Source organism: Hippoglossus stenolepis, chromosome 19, assembly GCF_022539355.2.
Source record: "Hippoglossus stenolepis isolate QCI-W04-F060 chromosome 19, HSTE1.2, whole genome shotgun sequence".
In the NCBI taxonomy this organism is placed as follows: Eukaryota; Metazoa; Chordata; class Actinopteri; order Pleuronectiformes; family Pleuronectidae; genus Hippoglossus; species Hippoglossus stenolepis.
The window spans coordinates 12,694,985-12,722,913 of NC_061501.1; the positions used below are offsets into that span (position 1 = coordinate 12,694,985).

The 27,929-nt window shown below is 39.6% G+C and overlaps 3 protein-coding genes and 1 long non-coding RNA gene across 4 annotated transcripts; all 4 read left to right on the plus strand.

The window, feature by feature from the left end:
- Nucleotides 1-732: 732 nt before the first annotated feature.
- LOC124851157 lies at nt 733-1,332 on the plus strand. The gene is made up of 3 exons (XR_007032245.1): nt 733-803; nt 902-1,015; nt 1,194-1,332. It is a non-coding gene; the product is annotated as an uncharacterized LOC124851157 (long non-coding RNA).
- Nucleotides 1,333-1,456: 124 nt separating this feature from the next.
- LOC118098783 lies at nt 1,457-3,709 on the plus strand (the record flags this gene model as incomplete). Its single annotated transcript, XM_035142924.2, has 5 exons — nt 1,457-1,578; nt 2,242-2,386; nt 2,484-2,632; nt 2,718-2,857; nt 2,989-3,709. Coding segments are annotated over 5 exons (708 nt in total), but the record flags the coding sequence as incomplete, so codon positions are not given.
- Nucleotides 3,710-5,186: 1,477 nt separating this feature from the next.
- Nucleotides 5,187-7,208, plus strand: LOC118098919. The gene is made up of 7 exons (XM_035143173.2): nt 5,187-5,286; nt 5,409-5,553; nt 5,790-5,903; nt 6,035-6,179; nt 6,358-6,506; nt 6,588-6,727; nt 7,057-7,208. The coding sequence occupies exons 1-7, from the start codon at nt 5,187-5,189 to the stop codon at nt 7,206-7,208; spliced, it is 945 nt and encodes a 314-aa protein (XP_034999064.2).
- Nucleotides 7,209-8,108: 900 nt separating this feature from the next.
- Nucleotides 8,109-16,752, plus strand: si:ch211-161h7.4 (muscle M-line assembly protein unc-89). Its single transcript, XM_035142923.2, has 17 exons — nt 8,109-8,408; nt 9,304-9,347; nt 9,480-9,544; nt 9,631-9,773; nt 9,923-9,980; nt 10,079-10,292; nt 10,411-10,500; nt 10,625-10,705; nt 10,959-11,138; nt 11,226-11,938; nt 12,424-12,963; nt 13,449-14,073; nt 14,162-14,223; nt 15,052-15,192; nt 15,873-16,033; nt 16,164-16,254; nt 16,432-16,752. Exons 1-17 carry the CDS (start codon nt 8,385-8,387, stop codon nt 16,512-16,514), a joined length of 3,315 nt encoding a protein of 1,104 aa, XP_034998814.2. The 5' UTR covers nt 8,109-8,384; the 3' UTR covers nt 16,515-16,752.
- The last annotated feature ends 11,177 nt before the right edge of the window (nt 16,753-27,929 follow it).

Below are 27,929 nucleotides of genomic sequence, written 5' to 3' on the forward strand. Positions count from 1 at the left end.
ACTGAAGCATGTGGTCCAAAGAGAGAGAAAATCTACAACAAAGAATTGTATAAAGACCACACAGAGATGGAAAATGACAACAAAGAAACACAAAACAACTAAGAACAGATGCAAAAAAAAAAAAAGCATCTCTTTTGAGTTTTGACTTATTTGAGTGTGGGGTCTTCTGTCTGTGCACAGAGTGTGACCTCATGGCTCCACATGTTCACTCTCTGCTTGTGTAACTATAACACGACTACTGACTCAGTAATGAAGGTCTTATCGGCTCTTTTCTGTTGTCGTTTACTTTCCGATTGAAGCGGTGTTTGTTCTCACCTGCGGACCCTCCACCCACTGCCCTTGAAATGTCTCCCTCCTCCATGATGAATGATCTCCAGCTGGCAGCGGGCCAACACTTCATCACAGGTTCTTCACTTTCATTGGCTTCTTATGAAAAGGACTCTTACCTGGTCTAACCTGCCCGGCTGTGCTGATAAAGGCCCGTTACCAAACACGACCACCGGGACAAAGTCTGGCTTTTATAAATGATTAGAATTATGTATCACAGCTATAAGGTGGAGTCAGTCGAATCTTATGAAAACCGAGGGCACATGAGGGGAGTCTCATAATGTGGATGTCTCAGTTTCACACATGTACACGTGCTGCGGGGCCATAAAAGCTACACAGTTACACAACCTGCTCTTTTCTATGAAATAAAAGCCCCTCCCTGGAAGCTGCAGTCTTTGTGCTGCATTTTCACTGTTTTCATCCAGGAACGCACAATAACCGGGACGTCAGAGGATTCGTTATTCACACTAATACTGGTAAAATTCAGTTTTAATGCTAAATTATCAACGTGGTATTTCTAGAACTAGTTTGTCATATTGTAATGTGTTTTAATATATAATACTTATATTTTTAGACAGGTTATCCACAATGGCGAAACATAACTTCAGCCTTCTGATTGCTCTGGTGCTGTCACTGATTGTCTTCATCGTCACTCTAGTCTTTAATGCTCTGGCAGGGCCGGGAATATGTAAGTACAACTCCTAATGCTCCATTTATACACATATTTTTTTCAGATATAAATAAAGTTTTAATTATACAACTGTAGAAATAATGTTGCATCTTTTGAACTTTGATTATGTAAAAAGAAATTACAGTGATTTAGTTTCAGCACTGGGACTTGTCACCTTTGAATTTGTGTCCCTCAGATCCATTTTTGCGGAGCACCGCTAACATTTCCGATGAGTTTGTGACCCAGATCACACCCTCAGGATGGACCTTTGCCATTTGGTCAATCATTTACATCTTCCTGGCTTTAGTGGTGGTTTACATCTTATCTGGCATCTGTAGGACGTAAGAACCCAACTTAACGAAACATTTTCTACAAAACCAGCTTATCTTTGTTACCCCACACTGAATCTGGGGAATGTTGTTTCCTTATCCGTGATCTATTTACCTGTGTGTGATTTATTTCTTCAGGAATGCTTACGGTTACGTCTACTGCAGCCCTGCTGTCTTGCCACATGGATTTTTCGTGGTTTGGTGTTTGAACATGGGCTTGAACACAGGGTGGTTGTTCCTGTGGGACCGAAGGTGAGACGGGACGTTTGTTGAAATGGATGTCATTCATATCTATGTTTATGTCTTTGTGTTATTTTTTGGTCCATCCTGTACATATGAAACTTATTGGAGGAGGGATCCTTCCTTTAAATGTTGGATATGTTTTTTGTTGGAAGGGTTATATGTGTCGATAAAGTTTACCTGAAAAGAAGGACATCCACACAGTTGAGTTGAGCTTTACAATCATGGTAAAAGAAAGCAACATGACCATGGATAAAAGATTAGATAAGAACAATGCTAGATTTTAAATTTGCGGATAAAAGAACACTTAACAGAACAGAAGAAAAGTTAAGACATAAAGTGAGATAAAGGCATTAACAGAATCATAAAACAGACTCAAGTTGAATGAAAAGCAAGATTAAGAGATTTAAAAAGACCTGATGTAGAAAGGGAGACTGTTCCAGAGAAAGATTGGTTTCCATTAGTCTTTAGATATGACACGTGGACATAGAGGAATTGTTGTGAGGATAATAAAGAACCTGGAACCAGAAAATCATCTATATAACAAAAGGCTATACATGTGAATATTCTTTATTTTACTGGACAGCACCAAGATTGGAATGCTTGAACTTTGTGTTGTCCAGTTAATCTGCAGAGAGGATCACATGTAATGAAACACATTATCGTCTCGGTCAGCTTGATGCCCGCTGCTCTGGTCGTCCTCATCCTCATCGCCTTGACCAACTACCTGGTGATATTCTTCTCCTGCTACGGCCTCAACAACTATGGAGCCTGGCTCAGCAAGTACCACAACGTCGACCTGTGGCTCCACCGTGTGTTGGTGAGAGGTTTTATACCTGCTGCCTCCCACCGCCGACTCTATTCTCCTAATGGTCATCTTCTGAAACGTATATATTCTCTTTTCTTTCATACTGCAGATTCAAAATGGTGTTGCCATATATGCAACATGGACAACCATTGCGTCCATGATCAACCTGGCTGTGGTGCTGAATTATAATGCAAACATGTCCCAGACGGATGCTTCCACTGTGTCCCTCTCAGTTTTGACTGTGGGGTTATTTGTGTGGTGAGAGAAAAATGGAGTTATACATTAAATGAATGGATTAATATAAAAAGCACATTTCTGGATTAAATGTTTTTGTCTCCCACAGGTTTATCCTGGAAAACTCTGTCCTGGACAAACATGTGAGGTTCATTCTCACCATTTACCCTGTTGTGATCTGGGCGCTGACCGGCGTGTTCATGGAAAACTACAACGCCGAAGATCCAACTCGCAATAATATCTTCATTGGTGAGGAATTTTGCATGTTTTTGTTTTTATTTTCATCATACCTGTTTAAATCACCTGCTTGTCTGCATTCAGTCTATATGTACAACAGCATACCACACACACTAACACACACATCTGCTGCTTTTCCTCAGTCTCCCTGTTGGCCGTCGCGTGCGCCTTCTTTGTCACACGGGTGGGTTTGTTCGTCTGGAAGCAAATGAAAAATCCCCTTTACAAAGATCTCAACCCTGAGGCCATGTGTCCGATGGAGATCGCTGGGAAGCAGAAAACGATTTTTAAGTGACGATGCAGCTGAATGTTTTTCTGATGTGTGTCGACTCAGTGTGGTTTCTGTTTGAGCTGCACTTCTAAAAAGCTCTGAACATGTTGTAACTGATGACTTTTGTCCTGGGGACGCTGCGGACACAGGAGGAAGCTTCATAATATAAATGTGATATGAAATTACAAGATGATGAATCTCATTAACTATAATACATTTTGTAGTCTGAATTTGTTTAACATCTCACCACTATTTTTCAGAGAAATATAACGACTGTGATGTTACTTTTTTGTTTTTGTTCATGAATTTTATCTTTTGTTTTCTGCACTATTTTAATAAATATATGTTTTCCTCAATTTCAAGCCTTTGTGAAATGTGTGTGTGCTGCCATATTCTGCCTCCGCTGCATGTTTTCTTACATGTTTAAAACGTATTGTTCTGTACTTGCCTGACACTTTAACCAGTCATTGTTGGTACATATTTCACTCCGCCCTAAGCCTTGCCATAATGTTTTTCTGTGTTTAGTAATTTGATCATATGAATCACATTTTCTTCTTTGTCCGCCTCTGAAACATCAGCTTCAATCGGCTTCAACCCACATACACAGATTTTTATTAACATCCTTTATTGTCTGTTTCTAAGTTTCTGCTTTCACCTTTTTCATTTAAAGAACCCTGAGCTGCATTTTATGCTATGAAAAGCGCTATTTAATTAAAGGTTATTATTATTAGTAGTGTTATAAACTGAACTACTGTGCTATACATCTTTTTGAAAAATAATGTTGAGAAACGAATACAATAATAAATGTGATGAATAAATTAAAAAACATTAAATACTTTTATACGAGTGCTGAATGTATTTAATTTAATGAATAAACGAAAAAAAACATAAACAGGACAATTGGGTGTTGAGCTCTTTTTTAAAGGTGTTTTTATGAAAAAAAAAAATAGAGCTGGTTTAGTGTCTGAATGGCCTCTGTGATAACTACAGTGATTACTACTGATTGATTATCATCACTGGCTCAGGAGGGTCAAAGTCAAGTTTAAGTTTTTTCAACATTTCCTTTAAAACATTCAAGGAATATTTCTCATTGAAAACTAAATATTGAGGTGGACCAATATAACAAAGTACCCGACTCTCTAGTGATTCAACAAATACAGTTGTTACAATTTCTGCATTTTATTTTAATTTACATATTTAATTAGAGGATAAAATATGTATCATGATACAACTTTCTTCTTATATAAAAGTGTAAATGTATTGTAATGTTGCTATTAATTGAGAGGCCAGGGTACAAATAATGACAGTTTGTCTTTTATGAGCCAAGGCAGTGACGCAGAAATGTATACGAGATAAGAGACACACGCGACAAGTGGTCGTAAGCCTTCCTCTTACACAACTAGTTATTGTATAAAACAGGCAGTTCCCGTGCACAGTCCCTGCTGTTTCACTCTGATGAGTGCGTTCACACAGGGAGGAGCAGAGAAAGGTACGTCTCCCGTGTCTTTATCGAGTCTTCATCAAGTCTTTCAGCTGCCAATGTTTTATTATCCTGGACAGATGCAGCCTGTTGTTGCAACACGTGATCCAGTCCAACATTATACAAGCATCGTTTTGTAACTTGACCCAATTGGGTCCTTGAATTTTGAACATTCAAAATGATTTACTTCAAACTTTTGTATAGGTTTCCTGGTGATACACTTCACAGGAGGTTATAAGAAAAAGCTATAACTTTTCTCTGCAGCCTCTGAATGTGCTAAATAAGGTTATTATTATCAATTGTGCTGCCCCTGAGGGAGGTCAGAGGTCAGGTTCAAACATGGGTCATCACCGGTGAAGTTGGAGGGGATTAACTGTCTCTCTTCAGGATATTTCAGTACTTTTTTTTCTGTACTTTTCATCCTTTTCTCAAGAAAAACAATCTATCCGAGTTGTACCAGATTATTCGCCCATAAACGGAATGAGCCTTATATCATCTACAATGTCTTCTTCAACATGTTGCATATGCCCCTTGTGCAAACTAAACATCTTGACTATTTTTATGTAATTTTCATTTATGACAGTGCTACAATGGCAAAGCATGATTCTGGACGTCTTGCTGCGATAGTGGTTTCTGTTGTCGGCTATGGGATAAGCTTGGTGTTCAATGCGCTGTCAGTAGTTGGGATCGGTGAGTCGGAAATCCTGTTCTTCTTTAGCAACCTTCTCTGTGACATAACTAATGGACACTGTGGGATCATTGATTAACCACAAATAATAGTTGAACATGAATTCTCTATATCTTTCCTGTAGGTCCTTATGATACCACTACAGCCAATGTGTCTGCGGTGTTTGACACCCAGATCACACCTTCAGGATGGACCTTCAACATCTGGAGCGTCATCTATGTCTGGCTCACAGCCATGATCGTCTACATCGTCTCCGCTCTTTGCAGAAAGTTGAGACCAACTCTTTATATTTCTTCTAAACTTTAAAATAATGCCAACTCTTATGTGATGATAGCAAGTTGTGGGAATATAAAATACATAACCATTGCCTGTTTGAGATGTCACTTAAGTATATTCACTTGAAGGAAATTGAACAAGTGTCAGTACCTTTAAGAGTTTGACTAAACTGACAATAAATCACAGTTCTCATAGATTGAATGTTAAACTCTGTCTTGTTGTTTTGAAGGAATGGTTATGGCTACGTTTACTGCAACCCTCCAGTGCTACCTTATGGATTCTTCATCAGCTGGTGCCTCAATCTGTGTTTTAATATTGGCTGGCTGGTCGTGTGGGACAGAGGGTGAGGTTTTCAATGGCTTCTCTGACTGTTCTCTGTGCATTAACCTTGTTGTGGTACATTTTATAGGTTTACATATCAGACAGTAAAATTAACTATGTCTTCCTCTTGTTGTTTATTGTCCCTTATTCAAGAATGATGATCGCTGCACTGGTCTTTCTCATCCTGGTCATCTGCACAAACTACTCCATGATCTGCTTCATCTGTCATGGCCTTAATGTTTACGGACCCTGGCTCAAGAAATACCACAGAGTCGACCTGTGGCTCATCCGTGTGTTGGTTAGTATAAAAAAGGAACAGAATTTGCATTTTTAAGCGTAAATACTGAGGTTTTAAAATGGTATATGCCTAAAGTGTATTTGTCAAGTGATTTGTCCTTCAGGGCCACCGTAAATTTAAGTGCACAGTGTTTTTCTCAGCAATCGTCTCTACATTTTGAAATATTTGAAATTCGCAGATTCAAAACGGTGTGGCGATATACACAACATGGACAACCATCGCAACTCTGATCAACCTGACCATTGTACTGACGTATGAAGTGAAGATGTCTCCAACAGACGCTGCCACCATCTCATACTCTGTTTTATCTGTTGTGTTGCTCGTATGGTAAGTTTTCTTCGCCCGGAAAACCTCAAGTGTACATCAGTGAGATTCTGAAGTTAAAGTACTACGTTGGATTTTTCACAGGTTTGTTTTGGAAAACTTGGTCCTTGACAAACATGTGCGGTACATCCTCATCATCTACCCTGTTGTGATCTGGGCTCTGTCGGGAAACCTGGACAAAAACTATGATGAGGTGTCACCCGGAGTCAATGGCATCTTTATTGGTAAGACACCGTAGAGAATATATATATATATATATATATATTATATGTGAAAAAACAGAAATAATAATCTATATATCACATCAAAAAAAATTTGGGTGGGTTATAAGAGTAAATAAACACAATATAAAGGAAAAAATTGTAATACTGAGTACTACCCTTTTACTATTTGCTGAAGTAAATACACTTAAATCACATTTGAGATACAACTAACATTTAAATCAAATTTGTAACGTGAAACCCTCTACAAAAATGCATTTGGAGCTACTGTATGTAGCAAAAATTTTATTAGCCACAAATATCAGTTAAAAAACTGCATTTTGATCTTTCAGTTGTGCTGCTGGCCGTCGCCTCTGTGCTGTTTGCCGTCAGGATTTCTTTGGTGGTTTGGAGACACATCAAACAGCCGCTCTACGAAGACGCCAGTGCAGATGCCATGGAGCCGATGGATATCGCCCAGAAGCAGAAGAAGATATTTCGCTAAACCATTTTATTTTTTACAGTCTTACTATAAAAAACATTGATATTTCATGTCACATATCATTGAGAATATATGTGCAGTTGTTTCACATTACATTGTTAGTAATCGTGAGGCCAAATGTTTTATTTAGCTAATTCTGATGTATTTTTAATAAATTTTTCATAACGTGTAGTAAGTTATAAAATGCAATACGTCATAATTTGCATTGTTCTAATCGGCAATATTTTTTTCAACTTTGGATGACTGCTCCCTGGACCTTTTATGGCTCTTTTCTAACACACTGATTGCTCGCACCACCCATAAAACTGCGATAAGGAGATTCTTACAACACTATACACTGCATGTGTCAACTGTAAAAGTATAAACATCATGGGCGTTATCACATATTCTTAGAAATTTGCAGTTTTGTTTTGTTGTGTTGGGTGGAAAGGTTAAAAGTTGAAGATTGAAACAATGTAAATGATTTACTGGTTGAGGACTTTCTGTGGAAAACGAAATAAAAATTATAAATTTTCTAGAATATACATTTTCAGGGATTTTGTCCCATGTTTTGTAACTTCAGTATTTTTATTATATCAGGATGTTGCTCGTCATTTATTTAGGTTGTCGTGACAATTATTCACCTGAAGGGGGCAGCAACGCAAATCGTCCTTTGGGTTGGAAAATAAAGTATAGAAGAAAAAGAAGAGCAGGTGTAATTGCCCAGAACTTAGTCTTGCAGGCATGCACGGTTTTGCCCACAAGATAAATGTCAATCGTTCCGATGGTTTATATTTGTATAGACTTTAACTCAACTCAATTTATATTATATTTGGTTATAGATCAAATCTTTATGCAGATACTGAGCACGGTCAGCCAAATTGGCAAAACCCCCGCTGCCGCGCTGCCTGACAGATCTGACTCGGGGAGGGAATGTCCCTCAATAGAATGCGCGGGCCACATCCAAATTGTAAACAGCGCCATTGTTGTGTTTGACGCCAACTTGAATTCTCCAGCGAGTGAAACAACTCGTCCGCACGTGTTTGAATGAGTGTGTACGTGTCTGCTAACGCGATTCTAACCGGAACAACAGGAGATGCTAAAAAAAAATGTTGTTGTTGACTAGCTAGCTAGCTGCTAGCTGGGCTCGCGCTGTGGGGGGAAACACTCATGTAACGTTACTGTTGAGAAGAAGACTCGATGGAGACGAAGTACCCCACCCTGGTGAGTGGAAGGCGGCTCTTTGTGCTCGTGTGGCGCTGGAGGAGAAGGGATGAGAACACGTAGCGATAGCCAGGACTGAGAGAGGGGGGCTGAACCCACAGGGAACAAACCACACTCAGTCTTCTGAGCTTGTGGAAGAGCTAAAAACCAACAGCACGATCACACAGAACATTGTTTACCTTCATGAAGATTAACCAGGTCTTGTTTTAACCGTTTTCAGAGATGTTGATTCAGCTGATTGAGTCGCTGTGGTCTGTGTTGTTGTTGTATTGTATTGTGTAATATTGAAGTTCCATCCAAATAATATATATATATATATATATCAGATTTACTTCTGTAACAGCTATAGTTTAGTTATGGTGCTAAAGGTGCCGAGGGAAGTTGTAAATATAATATAGTGTAATAGTATGATATTAAAGGTTCAGGGTGTAGAATTTAGTGACATCTAGTGGTGAAGTTGCATGTTGCAGCTGAATACCCCCTCACCTCACCCTCCCCTTCCAAACAGGAAACCTGTGGAAACCTTCAGTTCTCATTGAAACTCAAAAGATCTTTAATTTGATCAGTTTGGGCTACTGTAAAAAAAAACATGGCGGCCTCCGTATTTAGAGTTAAATACTACAACCTTCATTCAGAGGCTGAAATTAGTCTTAAAAACTATTAATAGAAATGTTTATATTGTGACATTTGTTGTGATGATTATCAATATAGTCTCGTATGATATTTTTAAATCAACAAAGGTTGTTGCATTAGATGATAGACTACAGTCATTTTTGTATAGTGTATTTAATAAAATATATAATAATTATAGTATTCATAGTTTGTCTAATTTTCAAACATTCTTCACAGTTAAAATGCAAAGCTAACTTTCTTTGTACCTGCTGTCTGTTCACAGAGGCGACCAAAGAGGAAGCTCTGCTACCTTACAAACAAAGACAGGTAGGTTTGAAAAGTTAAATGTGTTTTGTGTTTAAAATACTCACAGTATTCATTCATGTGCTGTGTGAGTTCAGCATCTGACATTATAAAGTTTTCCGCCTTTTATTTTAACCTTGACATTTGTGTTTTCAGTGGGTCTAAAAAATGGACGGGGACCATGACACTTGGAGATGTTGATAAGATGTTCGATGACTTAGGTGAGTTGTGTATGTGATTCATTTGCTTATTTCTCAGTCAGTTCTGCGTTTTATTACATTAACTTGTACTTCACAATTCTTTTCAGATTCACCCTCACGTGACGATGGCCTGTTGTCCACTTCTCCTCTGATCCAGACTTCTGATACCAGGACACCACACAGTGACAGAGCGGCTTCACCGGCTCCACAGGAGGGACACCAATCTAAAAGACTCCCACCATGCGAAAAGGTAAAATAAATGGTCAAAACGTAGACTATGATAGATTCAGTATCACCTCTTCATCTATTAATGGGCTTGTACATTTCTTTTAAAATAGACATGATTAGATCCCTTTTAAATATGTTGAACTTTTAAAATGTATGTTTTTAATTATTTAGGGTCCTGAAGGAGCTGCCCATCCTGCCATAAGGCCACCCAGTCCTCAACTTGACATAGGTAAGCTATTCAAAGGAATCAATGAAATACTTAAATTCCGAATTTACTTCATATTAAACGTGTTGAATATTTTTGTGTGTTTATTTTCTGTGTTGCAGTTTCAGACTTATTTAAACTGCATGAGCCAGTAAAGACATCCAGCCCTATTGACAAAATTGTGAGTGTAGTGGATGTAGAAGAGGAGAACAATGATGGAAAACAAGTTGTGTCTCCAATCCTCTTTGACTGTGGAGAGGAAGAAAAGGAGGAGGCACAGATGCAGCCGCCAACCATCCAAGAACCCCAGGTCAATGGGCACGTAACCGAAATAATGTAAGAAATAAATAATGACAGTGTTGTTGGTATAAAGTGTGGGATTTGAGTCTGTAAATTTTCACTCAATTATCTCTATCTCATTTTTCCTCTTCAATAATCCTCTCGTCCTCACAAGTGGTGACTCTGGTTTGGATACGCCTCCAAGCAAGTTTGCTTTTAAAAGACCCACGGTGTCCACTCACAAAAACAAGGTGGACGGGTCATGGTAAGGACTTTCTAGTTTTCTACAGAATGATTCGTTTACTGCAAGCTCTTCATCAGTATCTAATGTACCAACATACGAATATTCATGTGAATATTCATTTTTTTAAAACTTTTTTACTCTGCAGCAAAGACAGTCAGCCAGTCACAGAAAAAACACACGAGAAACCACAAACAGCCGTTTTCGAGTGCAAAAGAAAAACACAGAGGTAAGAAGTGGTGACTTTTTAAAATGTTGTTATTATTTTCCAGTTTTACTTTAGTCCAGTGACCCAACAATACTAGATATATGATACAATATCCACCTGTTGGCTGGCTACTTTTGGATCCATATCGCAGGCAATGTTTTTTCAACAGAGTGGATTAAATAAATGTAAATCACACATTAATTATTTTATTGTGGTATTTTTAATTTAGGTACAAAACTTAACTCAGCCGATTCTGATTTCCTTTTTTTATCAGACAAAAAAGCACAGACAAACCTGTTGGAGCAGTGACACGGGAGCCTGAACTCACAGCTCCTGACAAACAGTCAACAAGTGTTCACAGTCAGTCTCTGGGTGAGACGTCCACCCGCGTGGGAAACGACATGTCAGCATTTCTACAGAAGCTCAGAGATGCTGGACAGTCCAAACCTGCATGGTGAGTTCAGAGGAGAGTACACGAATAACCTTTGTATCCAAATATAAAAGCTTATAATAATGTATCTATAATTCGATATTCTTCTAGTGGCAGGAAGTCGCTGACACCAGTTAAAGTTCCTCCTCCTCCCGAGCCAGAGGACGATTTCCTGATTTTGGAGGATGATGCACCTCTGTGGTTCACCATCCCGAGTAAAACTGCCACAAGTAAGAGACAGAAGCAGAGCAGAACTGACAGCTCAGACAAAGACAGCTCAACAGACAAGGCAACAAAGGACAGTCCGCAGGAGACTGGCCAAAAAGAGGTGGAATCAGAAAAGGCTGAACTGGGAATTCATCCTCTTGATCTGTCAACACAGAGGAAGAAAAGGCCAGAGAAGAAGAATAAAGTGACTGTGCCTGGAAATGATAAGGATGAATTGACCACTCCTGAAGATCTTCCTGCGGGTGACTCGAAGGAACAAGAGAAGCCAAATAAAAAGAAACGGCAACAACAACTCAAGAAGATTCCATCGAAAGAGAGCAACAAGGCAGAGGAGGAACCTAAAGACACGGCCAGCAGGAAAACGGATAAAGAAAAACTCTCTCAGAAAACGCAAAAGAAGAAAAGCGTGAAGTCTTCAAAAGATGTGAAAGAAGTGGCCAAGACGAACACGACTAAATCATTAAAGCGGACCAGGAAAGTGACGCAGAGTCCCGAAGACATAAAGGAGACAGCGAGTGATGAGGCAGTGAAGGAACAAAGTGAAGATCACAACAAAGCGAAACCAGGAGATGTTGAAGACTTGGGTTCTCTTTCAGGTAATAACCTCCTACCTCCTTGTTGAAGTAAAAGATACCAATGTTTTAAATACAGCTGGCAATGATTTCTTAGATGTCACTTAAAAACCCTTTTGACAAAGAAAAGTAATTGAGGCTTGATATTTTACAGTTTAACCATAAACTTTATTATTAATAACCTTAAATAAAACAAATACACCCAAATCTGTAGAACTTGAATTAAGAAAATATCCATACATTTTTTTGTGATATGGAAACATAAATGCACATTTTCATTGTTTATTCTGTTAAATGGAATTTTTGGCGATATGTCTGTGAAAAGCTTAAATCTGCAAATTGATAAATCGGCCACTCAAATAGCCAAGATAAATAAAAAGGTATTAAAATCGTTGTATTTAAATTTTTTAGGAACAGTTTCCCCCCTCCCTTTATTTACAATCGGTCTTAACGGTTCAAGCAGCTTTTTTAACTTGTAAACTTGTATTCAATATTTTTCTGTTCCACAGACAAACAAATCATGAATTCTGACGCACAAACAGTAAAGGACAACAAACTGCCCGCTGTGACTGAAACGAGTTCGTCTGAAGAAAGTCCGATTCTTGGGAAAAGGAAAAGAAAACCAATTGGACAGTGGTGGATGAGCGGTCCTGAGAGCACAGAGGAAACCAAGGTCCCAGACAACCACCTCACACACAAGAGGTCCAAACAGCACAGCAAAGAGCCCAGCGCAGCAGAAGCTTCACCTGTAAAGACTAAGAAGGTCAAAGTTTTAAAGAAAATAAATCAAAAACGGCCCGTAACGTTGATCAGTCAGAACACAACTAAAGGCAAAGCAAAGAAAACCAGACAAAACAAAAACAGACCTGCAGGAGGAGACGCACCAAACAAAATGAGAGCGACAGATGAAGTGTTAAACACGACGGACACGGAGCAGATTGAAGCGCAGCAGCACCAGCCAGAGGAGGAGGACGTCCTGGATCAGGACCTGGATTTTGGGCAGTCTAGCCCTATGGTCTTTCAAGAGAGAGACATCAATCCTAACTCAGGTAAGGTTAGGTCATTAAAAGGTCATTGGGTAAATCTGAGAGGTCGTACAACGATTAACCGGGGAGAAGAAAAAACAATGTTCTGCTCCATTGATTTTCATTTTTTGATTTTTCTTAGTCTTTGGAACGAATAACGACATGCACATCTAAAACATGACCCCAATCACCACTGCTCCTTCTTTCTGTGTAACAATATTTAACCAAACATTGTAGAGGAAATTAGCATTAAATATAAAAGTACTGGTAAATTAAAATTGTAGTTAAGCACAATATTTGATTGAAAGCTTTTAGTTACACATCACCTCTGGGTAACATCTGGGGTTTGTCCAATCTGATGTAAAACAAAGTCCTCCTCACCTTAAAGCCTTAACAATTTCAACTGAAATGTGTTTTCAGTTCATTTGAGGTAAATCTGATACCTGTATAGTTTCCTGAACAATCGTTAAGGTTTAACTAATTAAGATGTTCTTTGTGTTGTTTTACAGGGCAGCAGGTATGTCAGAAAGTCTACCATAATGTCTCTAATGAGAAAATGTCCGACACATCAGCGTCTGTCTCTCCCAGAGGACCTCAGGAGCATCTCAAGGCAGAAGATCCAGAGAAACGGAGGAGGAAACCTCCCGGTAACTGGTGGACGACGAATAGCATGTCTGAGGAGGTGGAGAGCGTCTCCACACATCCTCAGCATCTTAAACCAAAGGAGTCCAAATCTCATAATGAGAGAAAACAACTTTCCAAACAGAAACCGAGCCGATCTCCTGGACTTGGAACTCCCAAAAAAGGCAAGAGGGTGGTCGCATCCAAAACACCAGGGGGAGCTGATGTGCCTCTGCTGAAATCGAAGCCAATGTTCGCTCCAAAAACCGTCAAACGCACTCTGGCCACGTTTAAAGACATTTTCGCGTCGGAGACCCCGACTGTGGTCAGCAGCAGACACACAGGTCACAATAACAGATGTGAACCTGCAGAGGTTTCTGTCATTGAGCGTGTTACATTCAGTCCGACTGATATCGACACACACAGCGTGGATGCTGGTGAATTCAGGAGCCCACAGAACAGCCCCCCCACACATGATACCCCACAGGACAGCAGCTGTCAGCCAGAGAACACGTAAGTAAAAGTTTAAATAAAACATTTACGTCTTCTTGTCGATGTCTTTGAATATAATGTGTTTTCATTGTTTGGACTTTTGTTGCAGGTTAAAAGACCTGAGAAGTGGACCGTCCTCTATGATTGAGATTCAAGAGTATGAGAACTTGAGTATGTTTCAAAATATTACATTTATTCAATTAAACTGTATATTTCACTCATACTTTTTAGATTCAAATACTTGACTTTTTTCTCATCTCATTATTTCAGTGGTTTTATTTTCTTTTTGCAATTTTCGAATTGTTCCAAAAAGGAATAACAATTATTAAAGTGTACAGGCAACAGATACTGTACAACTCCTTACAGTTCAGGGGTTTCCCCATAATAGCACTAGCCTGAATAAAAACCCCACCAAAAGTATTGCCAATGAAATAACAAGTGGCATAATTTGAAAAGACATTCCTGAAAAACAACTAGGGGGAAACACTGTTATTATAAAGCTCTCAAATTTTGTCCAGTTCATAATGAGAGATTCCACATTTGAGGATTTTGTTTAGTGTTGCCTTCTTACAGTGTGTTACACATGCACTCTGGGCTGCACGGTACAAGGCTGCAAACTTGTATACATAAGACTTTTTATTAAGTTAAAAAACTAAACCTCATCACCAGGGTGACCAATGGGAAGCAGAGAACACCGAGTGAATATAATGTTCATCCCAGACACTGCAGAGGGAAATGTCAGTGTGAAGTCAATATTGAATAATTAAAATGAAATTAACGAATCTGACAGTTGACATGTAGGTGTGTAATATTCCCATCAAGCACATTGACCTTTTATGATGATTTATACCTGCAGCAGCGTTGATAATTGCACATGTCGCTCTCATCACCACGTCTTCCTCGTTAACCTTATTGACTTGAACAGGAATGACAAAAATCTGATCATTGATTGTGTAGATGCTTAAATCCATAACTTGTTTTACGTTGACTTTGTTCTAGCTCCGCAGCCATCCAGCGTCCCGGGTGCGCTCTCTGTGTCGGATCTCTGCGCTCCTCCTCTCAAACCGCTGGTCCTGCAGCCGAAGGACAAGGCTGACCTGACGGAGTGGTTTAAGACTCTCTGGTCTTCCACTGTCGACGGTAAGAAAATACGAAACCCCCTCTGTTTGAATTAATTAATACACGTGTTTGCACTGACTTTATGGACACATGAAATACGCGGAAAAGTAATCAGCTGGTGTTTGAAGGATCAGGCTGTGACAGTGGAGGGGGGATTGTGTTTTCCAGAAACGAGGTCCAGGCAACGGTTTGTCTTGAACAAACTAGGCAGAGTTCCATTTGCACAGTTTTATGAAGCCAAGCAGGTTTAGGTTTACTCCCAGAACAAGTTTAAACTCTATTTGTATTATATTTAAAGTGTGTTGTATTATACGCCTTCTATATTCTGTAAGGACACGTTATCAGAGGTGTCCAGGAAGCCCAAGATTGGATTTAGCCACTGGGACTAAGCAAGAATCAACCCACTTACTTTTAATTAAAAAGTAAAATGAAACTTGTAAGAGAAATTTATGGAACCAGGAAGTGGGGCAAGGACACTGATGTCGCATTGCATCAATACCGATGATGATACAACAAATTTTCATGTAACTCATAGTTATATCTCATTAATAAAGTGTTTTAATATTTTTTTTCACTTGTATCTATTATATAACAGATTTTAAATAAAATCTTTAAGTCATTATAAAGAAAAGCTATAAAACATATGTAATTATTGGCTCGACATCTCTTTGAATAATCTTAACTGTGTAATATGATCACAGATGACGGTGAGATCTCTCCGGATCATTTTGACTGGTACTTCTATCAAGGCAGAGTTTGTGGCTTCCAGGTGGATTTGAACTGCAGCTCCATCTGTAATGGAAAGATTCTGCTGGGCTCCTACATGAAGAAACCTCTGTGGGTGGATCACAGCGCCACCACGGTCAGTTTACTCATTCTCTCACGTAAAAACAGGTTCCCTTAGTCTCCCTCCCTGAGTTTGAACACAAGAAAGATTTTAAAATACTTTAACTTTCTGATGTTCATGTCATTTTAATTTTGTGTTTTTAAAGGTTTTTAACATATTAACAAGCTCTGTTGCTGTAATCATCGATGGCAGGAAGTCACACTTCCACCCAGGACAAGCCTTCATGGTGCAGAGCGGTAAGAAAATAATATCATCACTTACATTAGTGCTTAAGTTAATGAATTTTGGGAAACTTGGGAAATGGAAAAAACATTGACCATTTTGGAGTAATTTTATAGACTTAGATGTTTAATATGTAAAACGTATCATGTCTTATTGTGAATGTAAATGTTTTGTCTGTTGTGTTCACACAGGACACGCCTACAGCATAGACAATGTCACCGCTCAGCCCGCAGTTCTCTACTTCACCAGGATATTAGCAGAAAGCTCCGAATGAAGTCACATGTTCCTTTCAAATGACCAGATGCCTCAGGACGTTAAAACCAGACTGGAGCTGTGGGACGTTACTTTGTATTTAAACTTACTCACATTCTGTATTGAAAATGAAATTTAAGTTGTAAATAGAAGAAAAAAGGCTGTAATTTTTTTTATGTTCTTAAAGTTAGCTGTGCTCCAAGCATTTGATAAAAGACATTGAAAATGATTTGTAAATAAAATCTTAGTGCTTTTTGTTACCTTGAGTTTTATTTGACCATTTCCTATAATTATGCATGTCATGTTTTCAGCCTCTAGGGGTCAGTGTACAGCTGCAGTGTCATTGTTGAGATATGGTTTAAGTCAGGACGCAAAACAAGATCTGTTTGGGTTTAATAAAAACTTTGTGTTAATGACTAAACAATCAGAACAAAATGTGATTTAAAAACATGATGTTTATGACAGAATATGCATCATTTCTACAATCAACGTTTTACATGCATTACAGAGAACTCCACTATTACTCTACTTAATAACAAAAGAACTCGTTGCAAGTAAGAGTCCTGGATTTCCTGCATATATTTAAATGATCAAAAGTGAATGTGTATTATTGTATCATTAATTGGTGCATTAACATTTAACCGCACTTACATTAAGTTGGTGGCACGGAGACATGAGAAAATAGTACGACTGAATGTAAAAAAAGATGTTACATGTAAACACTTGTGAGTCCCAGTCGACAAAACTCTTAATTTAACCTGTGATGAGCAACAGTTTTGTCTGACGAACCAGAAACGGTGACGTTCCCACGGCGACTCAAACATCCTCTGGTGGCCACTGAGTCGTCATGAAACATTCACTGACCCACTTCGTGAAGACTGAATTATGTTTCCGTAAGTGACCATGTTGTATTTTTTTCCCTGACCACACCACTGAATACTTCATAACACACTGATACCAACATGAAACCAGAACCCTGATGCTGCAACAATAATAATGTAATATATGATGTGTGACTGAGATTATTTACTGTCTGAATGAAGGTCCTTCTACTAAAATGATCGGTCTCCTTCTGGAGGCTGTAAAATATCCATCTCTCCCTGATGGAGACACCAGAATTAAGCTAATCAACATCCATGACTTGAATACAAAACAAAGGGATACACTGAGTCTCCTCCTCCTCCTCCTCCTCCTCCGCAGAGCTCTAAAGAGCCTGTCACTTTGATAATTCATCACTTCTGAATGTCTGGTCTTCGCTGTGCTCCAGCAGTCTGACTCGCCTCAGGGCAGGATCTCCTTCAGAGAGGAGGATGCTGCAGCGAGCGCCATGAGCGTGCACTGCCTCGGCCTCCCACCTCTTCAATTATCAAGCTCGTCTATGAGCAGATATGTTGCTTGTGACACGTTGGTGCAGTCAAACAAACGCTTTTCATCAGATACACTTCAGAATAACCAGTGTTATAAAGCACAGTACGATACACAGAGGTAGATTCAATGTGCTGTACAGGGACTGTAAAAAAAACAAAATTATAATAAAATCAATTTAAAATCGGAAAGCACAGTTTCAAACAATTTTCAAGCAAAATAAAAGAGGTGCAAGAAATATAATAAAAAATCTGTATTAAAAAGAAGTTGAAGCTGACAAAAATAATAAAAGTAAGATAGAGAGAAGTGTGTAAAATAATAAAATAAATACAAATAATGGATAGAATAGAATAGAAAGCTTTTATGATACAACCGAATGTATAGTACCGGGTGCATGAAGAACACATTCATAAGAATAAGATATAACATTCTATACCATGGTAAAATTGCTAAAGAATATAAAAATTGCGTAAGATGATGGATTTACAAGAATTATGGGAAATCTGTGAAAATGGCAATGTTAAAAAAAGTGATTAAACATTCCTGGATCTGCTCCTTGGTCCAGATCCTCGCCAAAACCAGATGGATTATTTTATGACCAATGTCCCATCGTTCCACCAAGTTTTGTGAAAATCTATTCAGTAGTTTTTGCATAATCCTGCTCGCAAACACACAAACCGACGCTTATTTATCCTCAATGCTAATTTCAACAGTGATATCAACGAAGCGGTGGTGTCAGGGTTAATTTGGACACGTGTGACTCCTTCACCTCTCTGCAGCAGGAAGCAGGAAGACATAAAGACATAGTAAACAGTAGAGCAGCTGTGTGAGGCCGTACGTACACACAGCAGAGCTTTGAGATAAACACCAACTCCATCGTAAAACCTCAGCACCAAACATAAAGCGTAGCTGAGGCTCATGTGAACTGAGGGAGATGAAGAGTTATGGGATCACTGAGGTTATTCCAGGTCATCTTGAGGGAGAGTGTGTCGGTGATCAGCAGCGAAGGGAGAGAAATGGCCGATGTGTCCGTCTTTAGAGTGAAAGTGCAGAATCTCATCTTTGTACAAGTTTGTTTAAGTGGTGAGACGACCGCTGAATAATGTACGACTGAGCAGAACCTACACTCAGCTCCCACCACTTAGTGCGTCTGACAACTGTAATAAACTCCAGACTCGTACACCTCGCTCGTCTTCTCCTGAGGATCAGCGCTGATGAAGTTTCCTCCGAGCTGCCACAAAGAAATTACTGATTTTAGTTTTTAATGTGCAGAGATTTCACCCGAGAAACAAAAGTTATTCCTCCTGTGGTGGAAATAAAAACTACAGTGAGTTCAAACTGAGGTGTGCTAATTTTAACCTGCTCCACACACGACCTCTTGTACTTTTGAGAAAGTTAACGTGAACGCCTCCTCTAGTCGGAACAAGTGCGAAACACAAATTTCTGACAGCATCACTTTTAAACCAATTAGCATTATTTTGCAATCAGCTCTGAATAGAAGATTTAAAAAATATATACACTTTTGAGCCAAAACTACGGTGGCCCTGAAGTGCAAATCACAATTTCAAATGGGAAAACATAACAACAAATAAAAATCACTGTATACATCGTTAAACTTCTGATGAAAAATGGCGGTACCTGCTGTCAATAAGGACAGTCGCCGATTGGACAAACACACACATCCGTCTTTTTAACACGGAGGACATATGCCATACGCGTTTGGTGCCGGAAAAACAACAAGGAAACCAGAAGGGATTAAAAATAGACAGCAGGTTCTGCCCTTTCCTGTTAGAAGTTAATGTTGTTGTGTTTTTATGATTTGTCCTCATTTGGACCTCAGGGCCACCGTACAATCCTGACAATACGTTTGACATTTTTTTCAAATATGCCTCTTACACCTTTTCCTTTTTCCTAGTTGTTGTGTCAAGTTGTCGTTTGAGCGCTCTCCACACATTTTGTTTATCAGCGTCCATGTTTTCTCCACATTCCAACAAAACAAAGTCCGAACAACATCTTCACCGCTCAGGAAATGGAACTCTCTGAGGAGCGTGTTAATGCACCGTTGGTTGCTGTGACGTCTCGGTTGATACGATTTCTGTTGGGACGATGAGCAAACAACTTTTACCGTGAGGAGATGAGACTGCTGCAGACACTTCAGAGGAACTGGATCGTGCATTTTATTAAAAAAAACTGCTTTGTCAATGTAGAAAAATTCATTTGAGCCACTTCAGCTCAGCAAATGTTTATATTTCTGAATAACAAATCCAGCTCGGTGCTTTATAATCCTGAATTAAAGCAGCAGGAAGAAACAATATGAGGGAGAAACCCGACAGCCGGTGCGCACATTCAATACTCAGAGAATATTAACGACACATTTATACGTCCCTGAGCTTCGCATCCCAGGAATTAATTTGTTCATTCAAAGGCTCTACAGGTTCTGTGTGATTAGTGCATTGAGGACGACTTCCTTCCTTTGTTTCACTTGGCTCTGGACGCTTGTTTTTGGGCTGCAGAGTGAAAAAGTAAACTCTGAGCTGTGAATCATCCTCCAGTAATCCAGGATTTCTTTCACTTTCTATGTGAATAACACAAAATATTTTTTTTTTACGTTCAATTTACAAATTTCACACAATAGTGCAGTTGATTCAGGAGGAGAATTAAAGTCAGGATGATGCGTTTGTGCAGTTTTGACACCAAGAAGTGCATCGTGACGACAAACAAAAAGAGCTCAGACAGAACTCTACTGAACTTTAGATGAATCTCTGCACTTTTGCTGAGGATTTCATTGATGAATTATCCACAACTTTCCCTCCTGTAAACATTTTAAAGTCATTAGAATAACGATGATACTCAAAACCGCTGTGCAATGTGGAAATACACGGAAGAAACGCAAACACATCATTTATAACCACAGAAAACACCACATTGCACATGATAGAATTTGACAGAGTGTGTCCGTGTTGCGTTATTGTTTACGTGCTTCATGGCCTGAACTTTGTGTTTGTTTATGATGGTTTAAGGGAACTGGACATTTTGCAGCGTCTGTGCATGAGGTCTCTGTGGTTACATGCTGCATCTGTTCAGAAGCAGTTTGAACTGACTTGATACGATATCATTCTTATAAACCTCTATTTTATATTATTATTTTACCTATATAATATTGTTGAACTTTCTTTATGTATTTTTTTTATTTTGAGTGATGACATTCAAATTTTAATCACGTTTATCATTTTGACTTATAAAGCAATTGTAACTTGTTTGAAAAGTGCTATATAAGTAAAGTTGATTATAATTATGAAAATATATATAAATGTAAAAGTTGTCATATCTCTGTACATGTAAAGATCAATATGATACAATAATGTCTCTCTGCACCACTTTAATTTAAATGCAGTTTCACCTACCTGAATTCCATCTTTCCCTCTCCTCAGCCTCCGACCTGAGGTCGATCCCGTCACGTCCACCCACCACCTCCTCGTCACCTGATCCTCTGTTCCACCGTGCCATCGCACAGAGGACGAGCTCTCAGAGGAGAAGCTGGGGTTTATGTTGCACCTGAGTTTCTCTGGAGACTCGCACTAAATGAATGAGAGCAGGAAGCTTAGAGCTCACGTTCAGGGCTGCAGTGTTGATGAGGCCTGTGGTAGATTCCTCTGAGGCTCTGATATCAGATTCCTTCAGCACCAAACACGATCCTTTGTGAACATGACGGGTTTGTTAGGAATTATTGTTCGAAAGGAAATCAATGACCAAGCATTACATATTTGATTCTCCTTGTTGTAGAGGGCGGATTCTGGGGAAACTAATTTTTCATTCATCACGCCAACTGCTCTCTGCTGAGCTGAAAGATGGTGAAGTAGCTCTAACTAAATTTGAAAAAGTAGAAGATTCCAAATTGCTTTTTATTTGGGTCTGAAACAAACTGCGCATCAGATAAGTCCGATATTTTTTTAATAACCTTCTTTGTGGAGGTGCAGCCAATTTGGAACATGACGGGTGGCGCACATGAAGGGATATGTGAGCTCAGCAGGGCGGCAGCTGTTGGGAAGCTTCAAACATCAAACATTTATTTACAAAATGTAGGAGATAATTATGGCAATCCACAGAGAGACTGACAAACCAAGACCAACAAGCAGAATTCAGGCACAAGCACTTTCTCTGCACCAGTAATTGTGTCGTTGTCGCAGGATTATGACAACAACAACAACAACAACAAAATCCCACAACAAACTTTAAATGTTTATTTTACACTTTGAGGTGAAGAAAAACATTTTTAAATGTAGAAATAAACTTGTGTGCCTCAGGATGTTCGTCCCGCGCTCTCTCCTCTCGTCTCTCCACCGCGAGCACAATGCATGATGGTATATATTGCTCGATTAGTCCATCTGTTGTACACTACTTTTCACGATGCATTGTGGGAAACAATGAGTCCACTATATAGGGTATAAAAAATGTCACTAAACCGACAGCTCTACAAAATAGTGAGCTCTCTATATGGTGGCCTATATACTGTAGTGATTAGAGGAGCAGAGGCGCAGTGGGGGGTTATAAAAAGACGACTTTTCAACAACACAGTACAGATTTTCTCCTGTTGCTAATCTGCATCGACTAAATCTCAATGCGAGTAAATTAAAACGTTGCATGTTCACGTCGGTTTCACTCGAGCGTGAGCGTCCTTCCACTATGATCCATGTCGATATAGAATGTGACACACAGCTTGACGGCTTGTTTTCCCCTGCTGTCTCAGATAATTGAAAATTAATTGCAGATTTTCAAAAGCTCACCACCTGCAGGGACTGATTTATATTCTTCTGTATTCCCACTGTCATATAACCTTCCTTTTTGATGAAGCTTATAGTTAGAGCTGGTTCAGTGCGTCTCAGATGCTGGTGTGGGCCTAGATTGTCAGAGGATACATGACACATGGAGCTTCTCTTTCCTCTTCTCCCTCTTTATCGCATTAATGTCTCATCACTACATGTCACTGACTACTTCCCCACAGTCCTTGTGGTTTATCGTTTGCAGATCCATGATCGCTGCTGCGGCCACATCGTGGATAGTGGTGGTGGGTCCTATCGTAGATAGTGGTGATGGATCGTAATGGTGGTGGTGGATCGTGATGGTGGTGGTGGATCGTGATGGTGGTGGTGGATCGTGATGGTGGTGGCAGCTGATCATGGACTATGATTACAACAAGACTGCTTGATATACAACATCCCCACTCACATATTCTACCCTTACTGACAACAACTCCTCACATCATTTGTCATCGCTGCTCCATTCATCTCTATCAGACATTTTCTAATGTTTAAATACTTTAAACATTTACACACTTTTCCAATATGTTACAAATTGTTTCTTCTAATTAATGTTTTAAATAATGTAATTTAGCTTTTTAGTTGAAACTAGAATGAAGGTTTAGTCACGGAGACGGTGAAGAATCAGATCAACTGGTGTTTTCCGCTGCAGTGGATCTCAACCGTGTGCTACTGAGAATTCATGGGATTTCAGTCCCACTAAAAAAACACCTGATGAGGTGTAAGGGTTGAGAAAGAAGTGCGGTGTGAGTGTGGAGAGGCTGACGGCTCCGGTGGCATGTAGCCTTGACATCTCAGGTTCAGCTCAGCCTCAGAGCCGTGCCCGCGTGTCCTCACCTGCTCATTTACAACGCTCCTGCTGCTCTCTGCTCCCGTGTGACGCAGAAATACTCCCAAAAAGAGTTCTCCTTTTTCTCTGTTGACTTTTGAATTGGAACAGAGGAGGAGAAGAAAAGAAACTGAAGATATATGCTATTACCTTTGCCCACAAAACTTGGGGACAGGATGCGATATAGGTCAGGAATCAACACATAAATATGTTTATGTCATATGTCATAGCTATTAGATTACATTGCTCAAATACAAGTTATATAGATCTTTGGGATTATTTCAGTTTAGAAAGGCATCAGTCGTATCAGGGTTTTATTGCAGGTGAAGCTTTCATCAATAAAAACCTTAAAACCGCTCAAACTAAACGGGAAAAACGTGTAAGTAGGATTTGAGCCTCACAGACATATCAGTTGCAGTAACATTTCTGTGGAGTTCCCTCTGTAGAGTGACAGTGTTACTGCACAGTGATTTAGTGAATAATCATGGGAGTAGTGTGCATGATCTCCCATGTGCAGCGGGGCTCCTCCTCCTCCTGCTTCCCCACTATTAAACCTCCACTGCTACAGACCTGGATACATAGCGTCTGTAAATCCACCGCGCGGGGGAGGAATAGATATGAGCCGGTTCAGCGATGGACTTCCTCCGATACATTAAATCATAAATTGGGGAATACAATCTTTTAAAACCTATGTTCAATACGAGCGGACCATACATTTTTATTGAGAAATCTTAACAACGGCACCTGAAGGTCAAAAGCTGTTCTGTGTCTGAGCCCAAAGAAATCGAAGGCCTTTGTGTTTCATGAGACAGAAAACTTCCTGCCACATTTCAATCACCAGTTCTTTTTCAATCTCCGCCTCGTCCAAGGTCAGACACAAGTAAGTTTGATTCACTTTCAAGGCAAGTTCAGATTAAACCGAAGCTCAAACCTCCGAAGACGAACACACACCACTCGGTTTACCAGTGATGAAAACTTATTTCAAATTTTTCTCATCGTCAACAAACCTGATGAAAAAACCACGTTCGACAACAATAAAGCGAGTGCACTTTTCTACCTGAATGGACAAAAGACTTCATAGTTTGTCTCTCATTCACGAACACACTGATAACAATGCAGCCTGTGTAACCAGCAGGAGAGACATGGCGTTGGGTCTTGCTCAAGGACACTTCAACACATGGACAAAAAGAGCTGGGGATTGAACCACCAAAACTGTGTGGACAGAGCGCTCTGCCTCCCGAGCCACAGCTGCCTCGACCAACGAAATGACTTTAATAACAAGTCTGATATAGCTTGGTTCTCTTCGCCACATTCCTCCATTGTTGTCCGAAACCTATTTAAGGGGAATAACCGAAGAACAGAACAATAACATGAGCCATTTATTGGTGAAAAAAAATTACTTTTAGCGGACAATTTGTGAACTGTCGCAGTTGCCCCATAGGATTACATTGTAGCCACTTACGCCCTGTAGCGGCTAGCCAATCAAATCACGCTAATGCAAATACAGATCCTGTCTGACGTCAAAATGAGTCTGGAGAGAGGAAGCAGCTGGTGAACCTGGAGTGTTCATCTGGTTGTGGATTTTATTTACCACTTCTCCTGAGCATCGCATTGACAGCTAGCATGGCATGTTGATGTTGTTATGACGATTGCGCCGGCAATTACCGGGCACACCCACTGTCAAGTGTTAAGGCAATGCAAACAGCCTGAGTCCTGCATAACCATACCATAGTTGAGATGTACTGATTAAAGTGTGGATATGCGACCCGAGCCCGTTTGGTCCCAACTCGTCAGGCCTTAAGATGTTATTGGGGTTCAGGTTTGGTTCGATCATGTTGGCTGGACTATCTACTTGATTTTTTACATTGCATGTGCCTATGATTTGGGAAAACATCAGGCTCGGATTGGTTTGGGTATAAATCTGTGGCCCAAGCCTCACTCCAGTACTGATACTGTAGCACTACTGCTTCCTGTCATTTTTTAAATTTAGATTTATAGATTTTTAGATGGGGATTTTTAGATGGGGCCACACACAGAGCAGGAAAGTTGGAGAGAGAGTCTTGAAAGATGCACTGACACATTGATTTTTTTTTCTCCTTGTTGACAGCAAGAAAAGAAAAATGAAACTCTAACCTTTCATCAGATTTGTCAAACGTCCTTTGAAGTATTTCCTCTGCGCTTCATCACCTGTGTTCCCGGTGAGATTGATCCCAGTGGGTAGCCGAGGCAGCACTGTCATGATCAGGTTTATTTCTGGTCACAATCAACGTTGTGCAGCTGGCGCCCCACGGAGGCCTGTTGCGTCAGCAGTCTTGTCAGAGGCCGTTAAAGCAGGACTGCCCTCCCTCTGTCACATCCGTAAAGCCACCAATTAGTGTAAAAGCCCAGCGAAGCTTCCCTCTTTCACCTTGTGAATGTGACATTTCACCGCAGATATAATGGTGTTGAAAAGCAGCCAGCGGCTCCTGAAATCCATCAGAGGCCAAATGGACCAAATGAATCTACAGCAGATAATGACTCAGCCCTCTCAGGTACTCTCTGCGTATGAATTCCAAAAGCTCATGATAACAAACCCTAAAATTTAAAAAGGTTTGGGCAGTAAAAGAAGGAAACACTCCCTCCTCTGCCATTAATGAAGGAGACTTAAAGTTTGAAAGAAACAGAGATAAATTTAAAAGGAGAAACAACTTTGGATTTGCACAGTTTGTTCTCCATCATCAATCTACAGTGTTTTTGTGCATTATGTGGTGTTAAAAGTTACTCCTCAGCCTCGCTTGTCTTTGTGTTTTCCAGGTAGTGATTTCCTTTAGTCCCCAGAGGTTCTTTTTGACACCCACCAATGAGGATGTCAACGTGTTGCCTTCAGCTCTGTGTTACAGTTTTTATCTCCGGGGATAAGGTGAGATTTTCCACTTCAGAGTCACAGTTTTCACTCACAAACGCCCCACGTCTTCTGGCTGTGTCGCACTAAGCTGTGTTGATTCTACCGTCACAATGAGATATTGATTTTTTTTTGTGCCCCCTGATTCACTGACAACAATACCCGACCTAAACCGTTTGTTATTTTACAGAGCTGAGATAATTTCTGCTTTTAAAGTCGATCTGTGGTTGTGATAGAAACATTTTGATTTGATCTTGTCCATGTTTGGTCAGTTAGTTAAGGGAATAAGAAATATGAGCATCAAACCAGAAAAATACGATGGAGTACTGAAATGAAAATTCTTGTTAAATGAATTTAACAAGAATTCCATTGTAAATTTGAAATATTACAAGAATAAAGTTGCAATATTTGACTAATAAAGTTGTAATTTTAAGCCATGTGTATGGTGGGCAATATCAGAATATATTGTGACCTAATTTTCGTCACATTACAACTTTCTTTTCAATTGCAAATTATTCTCTCAATATTAGGACTTTATTCTCGTAACATTATGACTTTACTCTCAACCATGACTTTATTTTTGTCATGACTCTGGACTCAAGACCTGGACTTTAACTCTAATAGTCCTGAAGAGTATTTTGGTTTTATTATTGTTTACGGTCTTTTCCTGTTTCTCCTCGTGTTTAGCAAGTTTTGCAATTGTGTTCTCCCTGAGTTCTGTGTTTCCTGTTTTATTTTGTAGTTTTTGTTCCTTGTGTATTTCCAACTTGACTTCCTGTCTTTGTCTTGTTTCCCACCCTTGTGATTGTCTGCACCTGTTCCTCATGTGTTTTACCTGTGTCCAATTACCCCCTTTGTCTTCGTCAGTTCGTCGTCTAACATGGTTTTCTTCTGTTGTTCCCTTCACCATCATCCCTCGCCAGTGAGTTTCTTCTTGCTGCCAGTGTTTTGTCTTTTTACCCGATTGTTTTTCTGTTTATGGATTTTGCTTTTCCTTTATGTAAGAACTTTACCTTAATTAAAGGAAACTTAATGTTACCAATTCTTGCTCCTGATTTTTCTGGGTCCACCTGCTCCCTAAATTTTCCATTTTATAACATTACTCTCTGAATCTCATGTGTTTATTTTTCTTTACTAGCATTTCAATGAACCAAAATATGGATTTTCTTGAAATTGGCCTCTATAGCTTTTGTTCTGGCCTCTTGTGCTGCTTGTTGTGGACAATTCCAGATAACTTGGCGGCAAATTGGATTCTCTCTGCTGTGTGAATTGACCAAAACAAGACTGATCAACAGCAGCAGGATTAATTCTATAATTTTTCATCAGTATTCCTCTCACTCCATCATTTCTTGTAGGTCTAACAACCACCTTAAAGGCATGTGTGTGTTTGCACTGCTTCTCAGGGTTATTCGATTGTCTTCAGGGAAAATGACTGAACCATATGTGCAGCTGCTTAACTGAGCGCTGTGTGTGACGCGTGTGCTGTTTGTAAACGGTAAATGAACCTCTTAGCAGTAATTGTATGGGAGGTGTCTCCAATGTGGG